Source organism: Chanos chanos, chromosome 13 (genome assembly GCF_902362185.1).
Source record: "Chanos chanos chromosome 13, fChaCha1.1, whole genome shotgun sequence".
NCBI classification, from domain to species: Eukaryota; Metazoa; Chordata; class Actinopteri; order Gonorynchiformes; family Chanidae; genus Chanos; species Chanos chanos.
The window spans coordinates 8,308,770-8,323,412 of NC_044507.1; the positions used below are offsets into that span (position 1 = coordinate 8,308,770).

The 14,643-nt window shown below is 40.7% G+C and overlaps 1 protein-coding gene across 2 annotated transcripts in view; it reads left to right on the top strand.

Annotated features, from left to right (window-relative positions):
* The window catches only part of banp (BTG3 associated nuclear protein), a 36,249-nt gene extending 25,661 nt beyond the window's left edge, over positions 1-10,588 (top strand). For both annotated transcript variants that reach the window (XM_030790220.1, XM_030790219.1), the window contains exons 12-13: positions 5,346-5,486; positions 10,247-10,588. In XM_030790220.1, coding sequence (XP_030646080.1) covers positions 5,346-5,486; positions 10,247-10,369 — 264 coding nt within the window. In that variant the 3' untranslated portion in view covers positions 10,370-10,588. The remainder of the gene's footprint in view (positions 1-5,345; positions 5,487-10,246) is intronic.
* The last annotated feature ends 4,055 nt before the right edge of the window (positions 10,589-14,643 follow it).

Genomic DNA, 14,643 nt, shown 5'->3' on the forward strand with positions numbered 1-14,643 from the left:
CTAGCAGCACATTCTGTCTCACCTCTTAGAATGAAACGCCGTGACCTAACGCAAGAACATCTTATTTATTTGCAAATAATGACAAACATGTGACACAGAGAAACTGCGGCTCTATAGAGCGGCCCTCGCTGAATGTTTCCTCTTTGGCACTTGAATTGAATTGAGAAAAGAACTTCTCACCCCTACGTCTTCTATGCATTTATATCCTTTCCTACAGGTCCACAATTTATCTGTTTGGACAGATTAGGAGATCAGTAATCTTCCATGAACACCCACAGGATGAACCATTTAACAGCATGCGGTAGAAATGGCTATGCATACGTACAGTCAAGCTAAAATTTGTTGCAGCTGCACAGGATGAAATGATTAATTAGCAGAACCACAATAATAAAGAAGGCATTTGACTTCTGATGTATTCTCCAGTACACAAGGAAAACATTCACACGTTCAAACTCTTATCCCTCGAAAAAAGACAGTAGATTTGCCTGAGTGGAAACCACCCCACATTGTTTTTCATTATACAGATGGAAGCGTGTCTTAAAGATGTGAATTTTACTTGATTTCATAATCTCACATTTATTCTTATTTTGACATTGCCTGGCTCATTGCGTTGATGGTGGCAGACTGTTGGGTTTGAATCCCAGCCCCCACTCCCCCTTTCTGTGTAGAGTTTGCATGTTTTCCCTGTGTTTGTGTGGGCTTCCTCCCACCACAAAGACGTGCATGCTGGGATTAGTACTCCTGTCAGTGACCTGGCAAAAAGACCTGGATCTGGTCCCCTGGCGTTGGCCGCTGCCCACTGCTCATAGTGTGTGTGTGTGTGTGTGTGTGTGTGCTCACTGTTGTTAGGATGGATTAAATGCAGAGGCTGCAGTTCACTGCTCAAGTTTGTTTGTGACCAGTAAAGTACTTCTTCTTCTCCTTCTTCTTCTTCTTCTTCTTCTTCTTCTTCTTCTTTTTCTTCTTCTTCTTCTTCTTCTTCTTCTTCTCCTTCTTTTTCTTCTTCTTCTTCCCCCTCCTCCTCTTCTTCTTCTTCTTCTTCTTCTTCTCTGGGTCATGGGTGTGTATGTGAAAGTGTGTGTTGAGTATGCTTCACTTTGAATTAGTGAGTGGGAACCATGCTCTCCTGATCTCCAGATTGGTGACAGAGCAGAGGGAGGAACACTGTTTGTCTTGAGAACAGTTATGGGACAGGAAGCCGTGCCTGAGAATGTCTCTCATCGCATAGAAATCACAAACACTGTTCCAAGACAATAAAACCCTCTTTGTGTAGATCCCAACACAGCTGAGCATGCGAACAAATCCCTCTTGTAGCTTTAAAATTCCCTTCAATTTAGTGTGCTTAAAGAAGTATTTGTCAACTGAAAAGTTATACACCGTCCCAGAAATACACACACATACATGTAGACATGCACATGCACACACTCAGTTCAAAAAAATCTGTTAAGTTGATTATATGTTGTGGGGCACAACAGTGAGAGAACTAGAGTGTGACCCCTGTGTGTCTGTAGATGTGTCTGGTGTTATGATGTTGGTACATCACCTATTGAATCTGCAGGACTGAATCCTCATGCATTTAAGTGGGGATTATTTGTCATGTATTATCTGCTCACCACATTCTACCATTTCAGTTGAAAAATTCTTTTTTTTTTAAAATTTAAATTAGATTGTTGAGTTGTTCTGATAGGACTTACCCACAGCAGGATTTAAGAAGACTAACATTTGTTTGAACTGTTCTGTAAGATTCCTCTCGCAGCATTCATGGCCAGCAATTCAAACAATAATCAAATATTTTTTGGCACCTAGATGCAGGGCAAGGAAACAAAGGCCTTTCACTCGTCAGATGTAGTCTAATTCGTAGCTAAATTGTGAATTCGTTTAGCTAATTTTGGAATAATTTTGGAATAATTTTGTACAAGGAAAGGTTCAAACCCACAAATTCTTGATGAGACACACAGCCCATGTGCGTCAGTGAAAATACCACCCAATTTTGGAGTTGCATGTATTTTCAGAAGAGATTGCATTGCTGGTTGATACAATAAGTTCCAATTAACAAGCTAAACTGCAGCTAACGCTACGTACCGAACACCAACTAAGCAACGATTTCAGAACTAACATTAATTATAACAGTACTTTATACTGTTTTGTCAGCCGGACAGGATGGACCACGCAAATGACAAAATGCTTAGCTAAACTTTTCCATCCGTAAACATGATCTGGATGTGTAACATTGTAAGTTAATACCACTGTTATTTTGTCAGCCAAAATGAATAGCTGGCACTGTTACTTTATGCTCCCATGATAATGTCAGCAGTTATGTTTTGTGTATCTGTGGCTCTGCAAGAGCTAACACACGGCTCATTGTTCAAATGACCAATTATACTTATGAATTTTGTGACTGTGCCAAAGAGACTCAGAGCTTGCAAATGCTTATAAAGAGAGTTCACCAAAATTTTTAAAAGCAAACAGCTGACAGATAGGGCACAGCGGCCACTGGGGCTGTCAGGGTTGCGTTTTTGTGTGGTTTTTTTTTTTTTTTTTTTTTCCTACAGAGGCATCACAGCCAAACAATATGAAATCGAGTTTCATATCTTCAATTGCATTTAGTTTGCTGATTTGATCACTCGAAGGCTTTTAGGCTATTTTTTTTTTTGTTTTGTTTGTTGTATTTTGTTGGCCATGCCAGCGTAACACTGACTGTGTGCTTTGGATTGATGTCATGCTGAAAGGTGAAAATGTGTCCAAGTTTTTGCTCTCTTGCTGAGACCAGTAAGTTTTCTTCAGGGACAATACTTTGCTCCATTGATTTTTCCTTGTCCCGGTGCCAGTGCCCCTGAGGCCTTATGTAAGTGCCACAGTCCTTGCCAGTGAGAAACATCCCCATAACCTGATTCTGCCAACATAATGATTCATAGTTGGGATGATGTTTCTGGGATGATGTTGTACCAGATTTAATGCTTTGCATATATGCAACAAAGGCCATTCTTTGTCAAGACACCCCCCCAACCCCCCCCCCAAAAAATCCAAACCAATATCCCTAAACGTCCTAATTTTATGCATTCATGTAATGAAAAAATGCAATTAGCAACTAACGAGTAAAAAAGATAGACCTAAAAAAATCTTACAGGCTCCATTAAAAACTTTACAACTTTTCAAGATACTGAGAAGTGCTGAGAATTTAAGCGAATACTGAACTTTGAGTGAGTTGATGGCAGACCTTGTGGGCGAATTAAATGGGTTTTGGAGACGGTGGTGTACAGCTGGGTCAGCCAAGCCTCTGATGATCTGGTCTCATGACACCTTTTAATACAAAAGTGTTGATTGCAGTTTCCTGGCCAGGGTCCTACCTTGATCCTCTTGATCTTGGTCTCTTAATAATCTATAGTCTCTAAGACCTCTTGTTTCTTCATCTAATTGCTGATGTGTGTTGAATATGTTATTGTGACATGCTCAAAGCTGCGTGGAAAAAAAAAAAATCTAGATTTTCAGTAGAGACGCTGTACGGGGTGTAGGTCAACCTATATGAGCATTTTAGTTTTACACTGAGTTACGTGTGAGTAACTGTCTAGTGTGAAAAAAACAGTGTAATTCATTCTGCGTGTCTGGTCACTCTGCATTTCTGCCAGTATCTCACTGGGACCGTTAGTGGAGTAGATGACTGATGGAATTTGGAATGAGGACGTAGAAAAGCAAATCATTTTGCTATGAACTGTGCTGATCTACTCACAATGCTCTTGCCATGATCACTGGGCTAAAACATTTTCCAAAATCGATGTGGGCTTGTTTGCTGTCCACCTGGCCCATGGTCTCTCTCCTAATAATTCACAGCCTCAACTACTTACCTGTGGTCAGCGTGCAGTTTCAGAAACATTCCACGCCTAAGACGGCCGCCGAGACTGCTTTGTGTCTCACTGTCTGCGTTTTAATCAAGCCAATATGGCTACGTCTTTTAATTGTTACCATCGAGCTGACTGGTGCTGGCGTGTAAGGGTTGAGAGGCAGGAGGCTTTGTGGTAAAGCTGGCAGATTTTCTCAGGACCAGTGCAGACAAGTTGGGCACTGCAAGGTTTCTTCAGAGCCCGGAAATATGCCACTGACTCAGAACTTCAAAGCCAGGCTAGGGGGTTGCGGAGGGGGGTGACTAGAGTCCCTAAAACTGAATTCTTAATTGAGGTTTGTGTGGGATTTTCTGCAAAGAGGCAGATTCCCCCATCTAAAATTGGGAATGTATGTGAGTGCGGTGCCCAGCTGGTCGACTGGCATCTCAGCGTATATGCCAATGCTGGAGCTGTGAGGTTACTATGAGAAGAAGGACAGTAAACAAGAAATAAACAAGAAGGATACCTTAGTGAGGGTCAGCCAGGGAACTGCAGGAGATTTCATTACAGAGAGCCCTAGAGGAACTCTCTGTGTTAGGTCATTTAGGAGTAAGCTACGCAGATCGTGTGAATGGAGAGCTTTGGAAATTTTTCATGCCTAGACTTCTGTGCCGTGCCCACTGGCGCGTTAGATGTAGAGTTTTAGAGTTGTGCCATAGACTGGCAGCTCTACATGCCCACAAGAGACATTGGCTTTTTCCACATTTACCAAAATATGTCTATATCACTTGGAGGTTTCCCATAACCACTGTTTCATTAAGTGGGAGTCTACTTATCTTTCTGAGCTTTTTACTCACGTATTCAAATGTTTATTCTCTCTCTTTCTCGGCCCTTCTCTCTCATAGACTGTACTCTCTGCTCTCTTGCAGTGTGTGTGTGCGCGCACGTTTGTGTGTGCGCACATGCCCCAGGCAACGCTCATACACAGTGATAAGTGGGACTTAAGAAAGAATGTAAACACATCCAGTGGGCATAAATGTGCATCTGCTCTGCCGTTTGTTTGAAAACTCTCTCCCATTTTCTGTCATACTATCCTCTTTTGTAAATGGGGCTAATTAGAGAGCAGTGTTGAGGGAGGCAGTAAACTCTGTTTTAGGGGCCCTGGTTGACAGTGTAGAATGCACATGACTGTCATGTTGCACAGACACATTGTAGACTTGATTGGTGGCTCTTAGAGAAGCCGATGATTGATTGAGGAAAGTGTTTTGGGGGTGCGCTGGTCATGTTTGGGCCTTGTGTTGAACTCTTCAGTGCAGGATACAGTTACGTGCTGAGTTCAAGTGAGTGCTTTCCTTGCACTGCAGACAGAGTTAACCCTAGTAACTCTTATGTGCTCTTTTTCAAAGCCACGCAAATGTTTCATATGCGTGTCTTGTCTGTCACGTGAATGTCTCTATGAACATCAGCGTGGTTTTTAAGGTTGATGCGAATGTCAGCGTCTCTCTGTCTTGTGTCTTTGTCTAAAAGGTCCTCAGAGGGCCACAGCTCATCGCCGTGGCCTCCGCTGACGGGGCGACAGGAGTGGAGGCCTCGCCGCTCCAGGCTAACGACATCCAAGTGCAGTATGTTCAACTGGCTCCTGTGACTGACCACACTGCCACGGTACAGGTGAGCCACTCTTCAGACACACAGGAACATATGAAGCACACTGATGTACCACGTTAACATTAACCCGAACACAGTAGAGTACAACATGTTTTTCTTTCATTGCTTAGTACCGTGTATACGTGCCCTATTTCTAGTATTTTTTTTTGTGAGGGAAGCTATTAGTTCAGTAGTTAAAGAACAAGGTCAGAGCCTTGCTCAGGAATTGTGTAACCTGAGGAAGATCCAAGTAAGTTATGCCCTGGAAAATATCTCATCTCCATCTGGTACTGTTTATTGTCAGGAAAAGGAAGTGGATGAAAAACTCGTTGGTGTGACCAGTTACTTCATAGGTTTGCCTATCTTTGGAGAATCCTGCCAGTCTCAAGATGAATATTTTTCTCTTTTACAGATATACAGTTAGAATGTGGAATTAAAAAACAGTGCCAAGCCATAGGAAATCAAACCAAAAATAGCCATTTTATTAACCTTCTCCTTTATGTTTTAGATTTTACAAATGTTTACCAGCTGGAGATGTGTCCAGATAATAATTCACGATCTTAAATGACTCGCTAGCTAGGAGACCAAGGTGGTCTAACTTGATCATTTTCAGACCCCCAAACTTTATGATTTCCATAGTTACTGATGTTATATATTGATAGATATTATTTCATAGATATTGTTTTGAGCTTGATGCGTAGGCCTCTCAGATAATTTGAAGTGTATTCTTCAGTTAGTTCGTTACTTATGCAAAAGTGTTCAAAATAGGATGATTTCTGATACTGATTATCTCAAAACAGGTAAACTCTTCTTCTGAAAGTTTCATTTTTCTCTGCCTGTTAATCAAAGCACAGAATATATTTTAGCGTAGGGTTGGTAGACCTTCTTATCATATTGGGTGTGTCCTGTAGAGTAAGTGTGAGGCTATGTTCCTTGGAGTCATTGATCTTAATTCGATCTTTCCCTTTGCAGTTAATGCTCCAAAGCTTTTGATGCTTAAAAAAAAAGAAGAAAAATCTTCTTGCCTCTTACATATTCTGTCTGATGGTGTAGTTGGATTCACTTAATGTTGAATTGTTTCTCTGATCAACAACTATTTGATTAAGACATTGTGGTAAAATGATTGATCATTTGGGGGTTTTTTTGGGTGCACTTCAACATCCTGCTGGTCAACAGATACCGCTAACCACAGCCGCCAGTGTCCTCTACAGCTGTCGCTGATTCCTTTCTTTTGTTGAGTAGTGTTAAATCTTTTGTTCTCAACAAAACGCACACACAAAAACAGAAAAAACAGACAAGCAAATTTTCACAATATGTCCATGATAATTATATTGCAAAGGGCTGTGATATCAAAAGTTTCATAAAACCAGGGAGTTGACAGAGAGGCACAGAGCAGAGGAGTAGTCCTGCTCTAGCGTCACTCACACACAAGTCTACAGTGTGTACACAAACACAATCTATTCATATTCACATCTATAGCTGCAATATGTATAATCAGAGAAGCATCAACATTGTACACTTTAATCTTTTATTGGATCTCATATCGGTATCGCAGTATCCAACAAACATAACAGCTTTGTTGCACTTCACACATTTTCTCCATATCATGCATTCCTACTTTTTTACCACTCTTAAGTGTGTTATTTTTCTCAGGCCTTGCCTCCAGCTGTTCTGCCTTCTTTTGTATCATGGTGCCACTTTCAGTGCCAACAAGCCCTATGAAGCGGGACTAACTGGTATCATAAACATAACCTGTATTCAATTTGTTCTCAGTGGAACGAATTGGCCAGGGGTATTGGCCATTGGCTCTGACAGTGAGCATGCAGCAGTCTCCACTTTAAATTACAAATAACTTTTTTTTTTCTCCTCTATTTAGAATCGCCCTATTAACCATGATCTCCCCATATGTCTCAACCTCACATGGCAGCCACAACAGCCAGGGTGGATGAGACTATTCAGTTCCTCTTCCGATACATCTGAGGCCTTCCACGTTTTTTTTTTTTTTCCTTCCATACCTCGGGATGCATAGCTTCGTTGAATCGTTGAATGGTTTAACACATTTCGGACACAGTGCTATTTGCTAAGTATCTTCTCGCCTGAGAAGCACTTGAGGATTCCAGCAGACTAATTGGGTTCTACAGAGACACACCAGAAACATTCCACCCCTTTAATTGCTCATCTCTGTCTTGATTTTCAGAAGGCGCATGCAGTTTTGCCTGGTGAGCTTAGAGCAGCTCAGAATCATGAGGTGAACCAGGTCCTCGTACTAATTTTGCCTAATCAGGAGTTCACATCAGTTTGTTTTTGCTAAGCATAATAAATAGCTTTGGGTTCTTTGCCTCTTCCCATTCACCTCCTGCAACTATGGAAATCAGTAATTATTTCCTTATGATGCCATTATAGTGCTTCAAAGACACAGGCATGAGTTTACACTCAAAGCATGAACACCAGTGCAGGGGGATGATAAAGGCATGGTTGGGTTTATGCTGACTTCACACAATCATGCCACGTGCTTGAGCCATAAAACTAAGAGATGGCTAGAGGATTTTTGGAAGGGCAAGGTTAGGGAATCTACAAGGGATAGGTAAGCGTGGCTTGTGTTCAAACTCAACCTTTGACGTTGCTTTTGTGTTCTTTTAATGGCAGAAGTCTCAAGTTTGTAGATTAGGCAGTTTTTATTTAGATTCGCGTCCCTAAAAATAAGAGGAATTTACTGTCATTCTTTGTTGCCCATGCTCTGGATTCTGTTCTATGGGAAAAAAATATATATACTTAGCAGTTGTAATGAAGCTTGCTAACTCAGAGGATGGAAAAATGATAATTACTAGATTATGTCTAAATATAGTGTTGTTTGGTGAAGGAGCTGAGGTCATGCAAGCCATCTGCACTGGGTGGATGAGGAGACATCTACCACAAGCTCTTGGTTGGCACAACCAAAACTTTGAATCAGTGTAGGGTTTGTACTTTGGTCTTAAATGTCATTTCCTCTTTAATGGCATTGTTTCCTTTTTGTAATATTTTACATGACCAGTCCCAGTTTTGTTTGTGAACAAAAAAGCTTTAGTTTCCAGCTGTGGCATTATAAAAGTACATAAACAAGCATTTTCTGTTAGTGATTGGTGGCAGTAATTAGAACATGAGTCTTTTATTGTTTTCATATGATAGACTCTGGTGCCATTGCCCTCTGTTTTAATGTATACACATATTAGACCAAAATAGGTATGGTGTTGATATATGTCTGACTATGCTGATCTCACCTGTCAAGTCGTTAGGATGCATCCTCACATTTGTCCCCCCTGTCAACGGACCCGGTCCCCTCTGATGTGTGTGTGTGTGTGTGTGTGTGAGTGACTCCAGAACCAGTGTCTCAGATCAAAGTTTCGAACGGCAGAAGCGGGACGTCATTACTCTCTGAGATACCCTGTGTTTACCAATAGGATATGTGTGTTTGGATTCGTTTCATGTTCCGCTGTTAGTAAGGCTAAATTTGTTTTTAAGTACATAGGGGGGAAAACATGACCTCTACTACGACCATGCATACTCCTTTGTGGTCTTGGTTGCATTCAAGTTGTTGCAGCAATCATTGTGTTTACACCTCAGAACGGCCTTGAAATATCTGTAAAGTAGAGGATTAGATTTTGTAATGGTTTACTGATTAGAAGGTATTTCACAGAAAATCAGCAAAGTGGTTCCAGGGCGAGAGATCCCGTATGCGAGAGAATCTGACAAGGAGTGTATCTCGGGCCGCCGGCACTTATGCTATTCCATCATTTTCTCATGTGAACAACATGTGGTAGCATTTGTGCTAACGCTTGTAAACTTACTTTTTTTTTTTTTTTTCTTTTTATCTTTACATTTTCTGCTTTTCTTCTTTTAATAGTTTCCATAACAAAACCTGAATGACAAAACAGATATAAAATAATCGTCTCTTGTGAGGAACGTCTGTTCCCAGATCAGTTTGTGAGGGTAATGGCCGTTAAAGCATGCTGAAACCTTTTCAGTGTTGCGTGGACAGATCTAGGTCATTTCTAATGTTAAACAGAGGCTCTGATACTGAGTAGAGGTCATAATCCAACTCTAATGGTGTCTGAAATCATTCCAGATTGGACATATTGAACACAGACAACTTGTCAACTGCATCAGTCTTTTCCTCACTCACAAGCAACATGCACTCTTCAAAAAACATCCTTCTCCCCAAACCATTAGAGAGTGTTCATGTTAACAGTACTCTCAATTTCTAAGGTTCAGTGAAACCGAACATAGGATAAACATGTTTTTTTTTTTGGCCTCGATACTGCAGAAGCTGAACTTCACTTAACTGTGTACTGTGTGTACCCAGCATGCTGTGTCGTCAATGCAGATGTTGTGTAGCCAAATGTATAAGTGGGACACGTCCTAGAGTACTCACTAGCATTGCAGGTGTGCTTCACAGCCTTCTGGCACCCCTGAAAGGAAGGAATGAGTCACCCAGCAGCTCTCAAATGTGACTCATCATCCCATCTCTCTCATTTGTTGGCCCCCTGAATGTTGTTTACTCTATTTTATAAGGATGACTGAGACAAAGTGTACCCTCAATCTGAACTCTTACTTTCTCAACCTCTTTTTTTTTTTACCCCCCCTTCTTCTTCTTCCTCTTCTTCCCTGCCCTCTCACTCTCCCACTCCCTTTCTTTCTGTTACACTTCTACACATTTCTTTCTTTCTTTTTTTTTTTTTTTTTTTTATTGTTTGTGTGTCTCAATTCTGTTTGTCTCCTCACTGTTTTTCTCTCCTTCTCCCCGTTAGGCGGCGGAGGCCCTTGCGCCTGGTATTCCGGAGATGGACATGAAGGAGGCTATCCAGATTCAGCAGAGCGAGAACGGGGAGGTGGTGCAGATACAGATGCCCCTCAACACTGTTGGCACCTGAACAGCTAAACCAGACCACAGTGGCACAGCATGGCATGGAACAGGAGCTCCCGTCGTCGACAAACTGAGAATTGTGGATAGCCAAAGAGAGAGAGAGAGAGAGAGAGAGAGAGAGAGAAAAAAAAAGCAATTGAGGTAGCGATGTAAAGCCAAACTCGTGAAAGAGTCTCGGTCGAAACAAACACTCCATGTTTTTTTTTTGTTTTTTTTTTTGTATTCACCTGTCTGGAAAGTGTTGATGGTAGACTGAGAATCATGGATTATCAAACCCCAGTCAGTTCATGACTGAGTTGGATTGCTGAACTGTCAAAGTACATCGACCTAAGATCCTGGCCTGACGCTGAAGAAGGAAGAACTCCTGTTGCTTTTCCTGTTCCACCTTCTCATGAGCACAAATCGGTTTATTTAGCTCAATCAAAGACAGTTGTACAGAGCTGGTACGTTTTCAACAGCTCAGCCATTCTGTCTCATGTGGAACAAATGTCTATGTAGATTTTAGACAGTTGTATCAGTTAGGATATCCTCGGACTCCGGCACAGGGTTCAAACTAAAGTCATTCATAAAATACAAAAGTTATTTTGTTTTTCATTTTTCATTTGTCGTTGAGTGGTTTTTTGGTTGTTTTAGAGTCTTTTTCTAAGTTTGTTTTCATAAGAATTAGTCCACATAACTTGTTTGTTTGTTTTTTGAAACTTCTATTGTAAGTGGAAGGCAGTTGATAATAAATAGAGAATATAATTTCTGTAATAGAGACAACCTCAAAATGACAATGAGCTTCTTGTAGAATATCAGCTTTTGTTTCATTCTTAAGTGTATTTGTATGTGTATGCTGAATTTATTCAAACTGAATAAATATCTCCAGCTGCCAAGTACAATTTGTTTGGGCTGTACTTTCCTTCAGTGTACTCAGCAACCCCTAGACTCTCTCAAAATGTATTAGAAAAGATTGATATTTATTTTTATTGCATTCAACATACTTCAAAAGCTGTGATGAATGTGGTATTGATTGTGTTCTGTATTGAGTTGAAATGTCAGCAGGGTCATGAAGTGCTGTTTTATTGCATAATGTAATTATAGAAGTGAATTATACTGATTGTTAGTAGATGGTTAGTTTTGGTCCATTGAATGCTCTTGATGTGTTGTTTGGCTCATTTAGGGATGGGTCTGTTTTTTCCTTTTTTTTGAGGATCTGATATGATTAAGCTGAATGAACAGATGTTGAAAGGGTAAAAAGTATACCTCCTCTAGGTTACTCACAGGTCAAATTTTTGCTTTTTTTTTTGTTGAACATTGTTGAAACATAATGTACTTGTGTCTTAGCCACTTCCTACTTATGTATGCACTGTTGTTGAAGGAGGAACATTGGTTGTACGTCTGAGAGGCAGGGTTAATAATAAATCAAGCCTCTTAAGACAATTGAAGGGAGATTTCCCACGCAGGGTGTGATGTAATGGTGTATTTTGGAACTCCTGCCAGAAACGGCCAGTGTGAAACACGATAAAAGTACTTTTCTTTTTTTTTTGTTCTGTATCTACCTCACTTTTTTTATTGCTTCCCATATATATCCCTCTGCTCTGTCGCCTGTCCTTTGTGGCTCTCTGATTCTTTCTTCTCTTTATCTTCTCTTCTTTGCCATTCATGTGCCATTGATGTCTGTGACCCTGTAACCCCCCCCCCCCACCCACCCACCCCCCTTCCTCTTGGCTGTCTGTAACAGGGACAGTCTAGGCACAGATGAGTTCTGTCTTCCCATGCCCCCCCCCCACACCCTTTTCTCTCCCGCCTCTTAATGGAACATTACTGTCCGCGCCCCCCTCTTTCCAAACGTTGAGGAAACAGCCCCCAAGCCCCGTGTCCCGGACCTCTCACTTAACAAACTGGTCCTAGTCTAGGGATTCGAGGGCCGTTGCCATGGCGAAAACGTGGCATCTTACTGCACTGCACTGATAACCCTTTGTAAAACAGTGACGAAAGAAGATTGGTTGAGTGCAGTAGATGTGGGACTGACGTAGTCCAAGGGGATAAGAGAGGAATATTTTATCTCTCTCACTCCCCACTGTCCTTCCTGGCCAGTCTGACATATCTGCTGAAATCCATCATGGATCACAACTCAGCTCCAGCAAAAGTCTTCTACAGCTCCTCTGACACTTGCTCCATTTTTTCTGTTTCCTTAGTATGATGTGGCTCTCTCCCGCTTTTGCTGGGTTTATGAGGTTGGGAGGATTATCTTGGGATAGTTTGAGTTCAAGAGAGCACTTCTGATTTGAAACGAAATGTTTGAGAAGTCCAATAAAGAAATGGGAGCATGATTTGCTGCCAGGAAGACAAATCAGCACTTGTTAATCTTTTGAAGGCAAAGCAGTCCTGAGCCAAACTAAAGCTTGAGCTAGTTCAAGGACAGCTTACATGAGAGATAGGGTCAACATTTGAGACAAGTATGACCTGCAGAGGTTTGTTTTATGTTTCAGAGTTGTTGAGTTCTTTACAAGGCCCACTGCTGCTGTGGCATGTGCGACAGTGTTTTGGGTATTTGGTTACTGCATGGAATTAGGAATTACATTTATTAAACTGTTACTTTTTCAGCACTTATGTCTGTGCCAATTTGCCCAACTGAAAAAATTTCAGCTAAGGTCAGACATGAGATCTCCAATTGAAACCTCTCCTTTGCGTGATGAATCATTACAGAAATGCTTTGATGAAAAGTAAATTATCAACAGATAGTTGTGATAAACTGAGAAAAACATAAATATGGCACTATTACATATTCATTTTTATTTATTCTTTGAACGTTTTCCCCCCCAAATGTATTTATGTACACATATATTTATTCATTATTTATGAATTTTAATATTTTCAATATTTATTTATTTATTTATTTATTTATGTATTGTTTGTTTGTTTGATGTTTACTCTGAAATGATTAAACCTGCCATCATCACAGCCAACAGCTGTCTGGTTGGTGAATTCAGTTTGCTTGTTTTTGCCAGCTGTTTGCAGTGCATTAGATTGCAGAAAGGTTGATTGCAATTAGCATGTGTTGTCCTGTTATTAGCTGTATGCCTGGCTGATAATTGACAACCATAAATTAACAAGTGAGCCTGACAGAACAGGTTGCTGTGGGCACTATAATTCAAAATCTGCTGTCCTACTATGTTAAGCACTTCTCAAAGCTTGCGTTTTTGAGACCATGAGCAAAAATTTCGACCCAGTGGATCTGGGATATCTTAGCAGGTATTTTAATACGTTTTCCCTGAAGTTAAGATAACTATAAAATGCTATTTTACTCAGATATGCTCTTTAGGACTATCTCAGTTTTGTATCTACTCTATTCTCTGTGATGTTGCAGTTGTTCAAACTGAGTAAACCTCGTAGTAGCCTATGCGTTATACCACAGATCAAATAACAATTTGTGTGAACAAAATGTGTTCCAATTGCATTTTAGGTCAAAACACTTACTTGGAAACATACTACTTTTCTGATGTGCCCAAATCTGAAGGAATAGTAAGAAAATACATGTAGCAGGCCTAGACTGGCTGCAACATCTTGTTATAGTTTTAAAGAGGACTTCTAAGGAACAATGATGGAAGGCCTTGAGGGTGATGGTGTGTTTTTGGAATCTGAATGTATGTGCGCCGTCTTTCATTCTGAATTAGACGGTGCCCAAGTCCGGCTTGATGTTTGATTACATAATTCAAAACTTTGTAAAACGAATTACTTTGATGTAAAAGAGATTCTTTGCCAGGGTTTCTCATATCTGGCCTATGTTCTCTGATTGACTTGGGAGGAAGCACACCTGTTTTCCAAGTACAAATCAGCCTCTAACTGTGGGGAAAAGGCAGAAACTAGCAGGGCTGTGGACCAGGTTTGAGGAACTTTATTCTGAACCCCAAAGCAGTCACATTGCGTACACTGATATTTATTTATTTATTTATGTTCACATGCGTTTACACGCATATACAAAGGTTAAAGAGTGCTTTTCGCCATTCAGTATAACTTCAGCATGAATAAGTTTATGTATCTTGTAGAAAGTGGGTGTATGAGTTTGTGCGTGCACAAACGTCCCCACACAATCCTCCCAAAAAGTAAAAATGCACATAACACACAATTTGCTTAATCATAGGGCTGCCATAACTAGTCTACTGAGGGTCTTTTTTTCTTCCCTCAGCAGAATCGTTGTTTGGGTTTTCGTGGGATTAACTGTGGATCTGACTTTGCTTAACTTGCAGGAAAGAATTTGGTTCGATTAGAAATAAACCAGATGGTATCACATTTAAA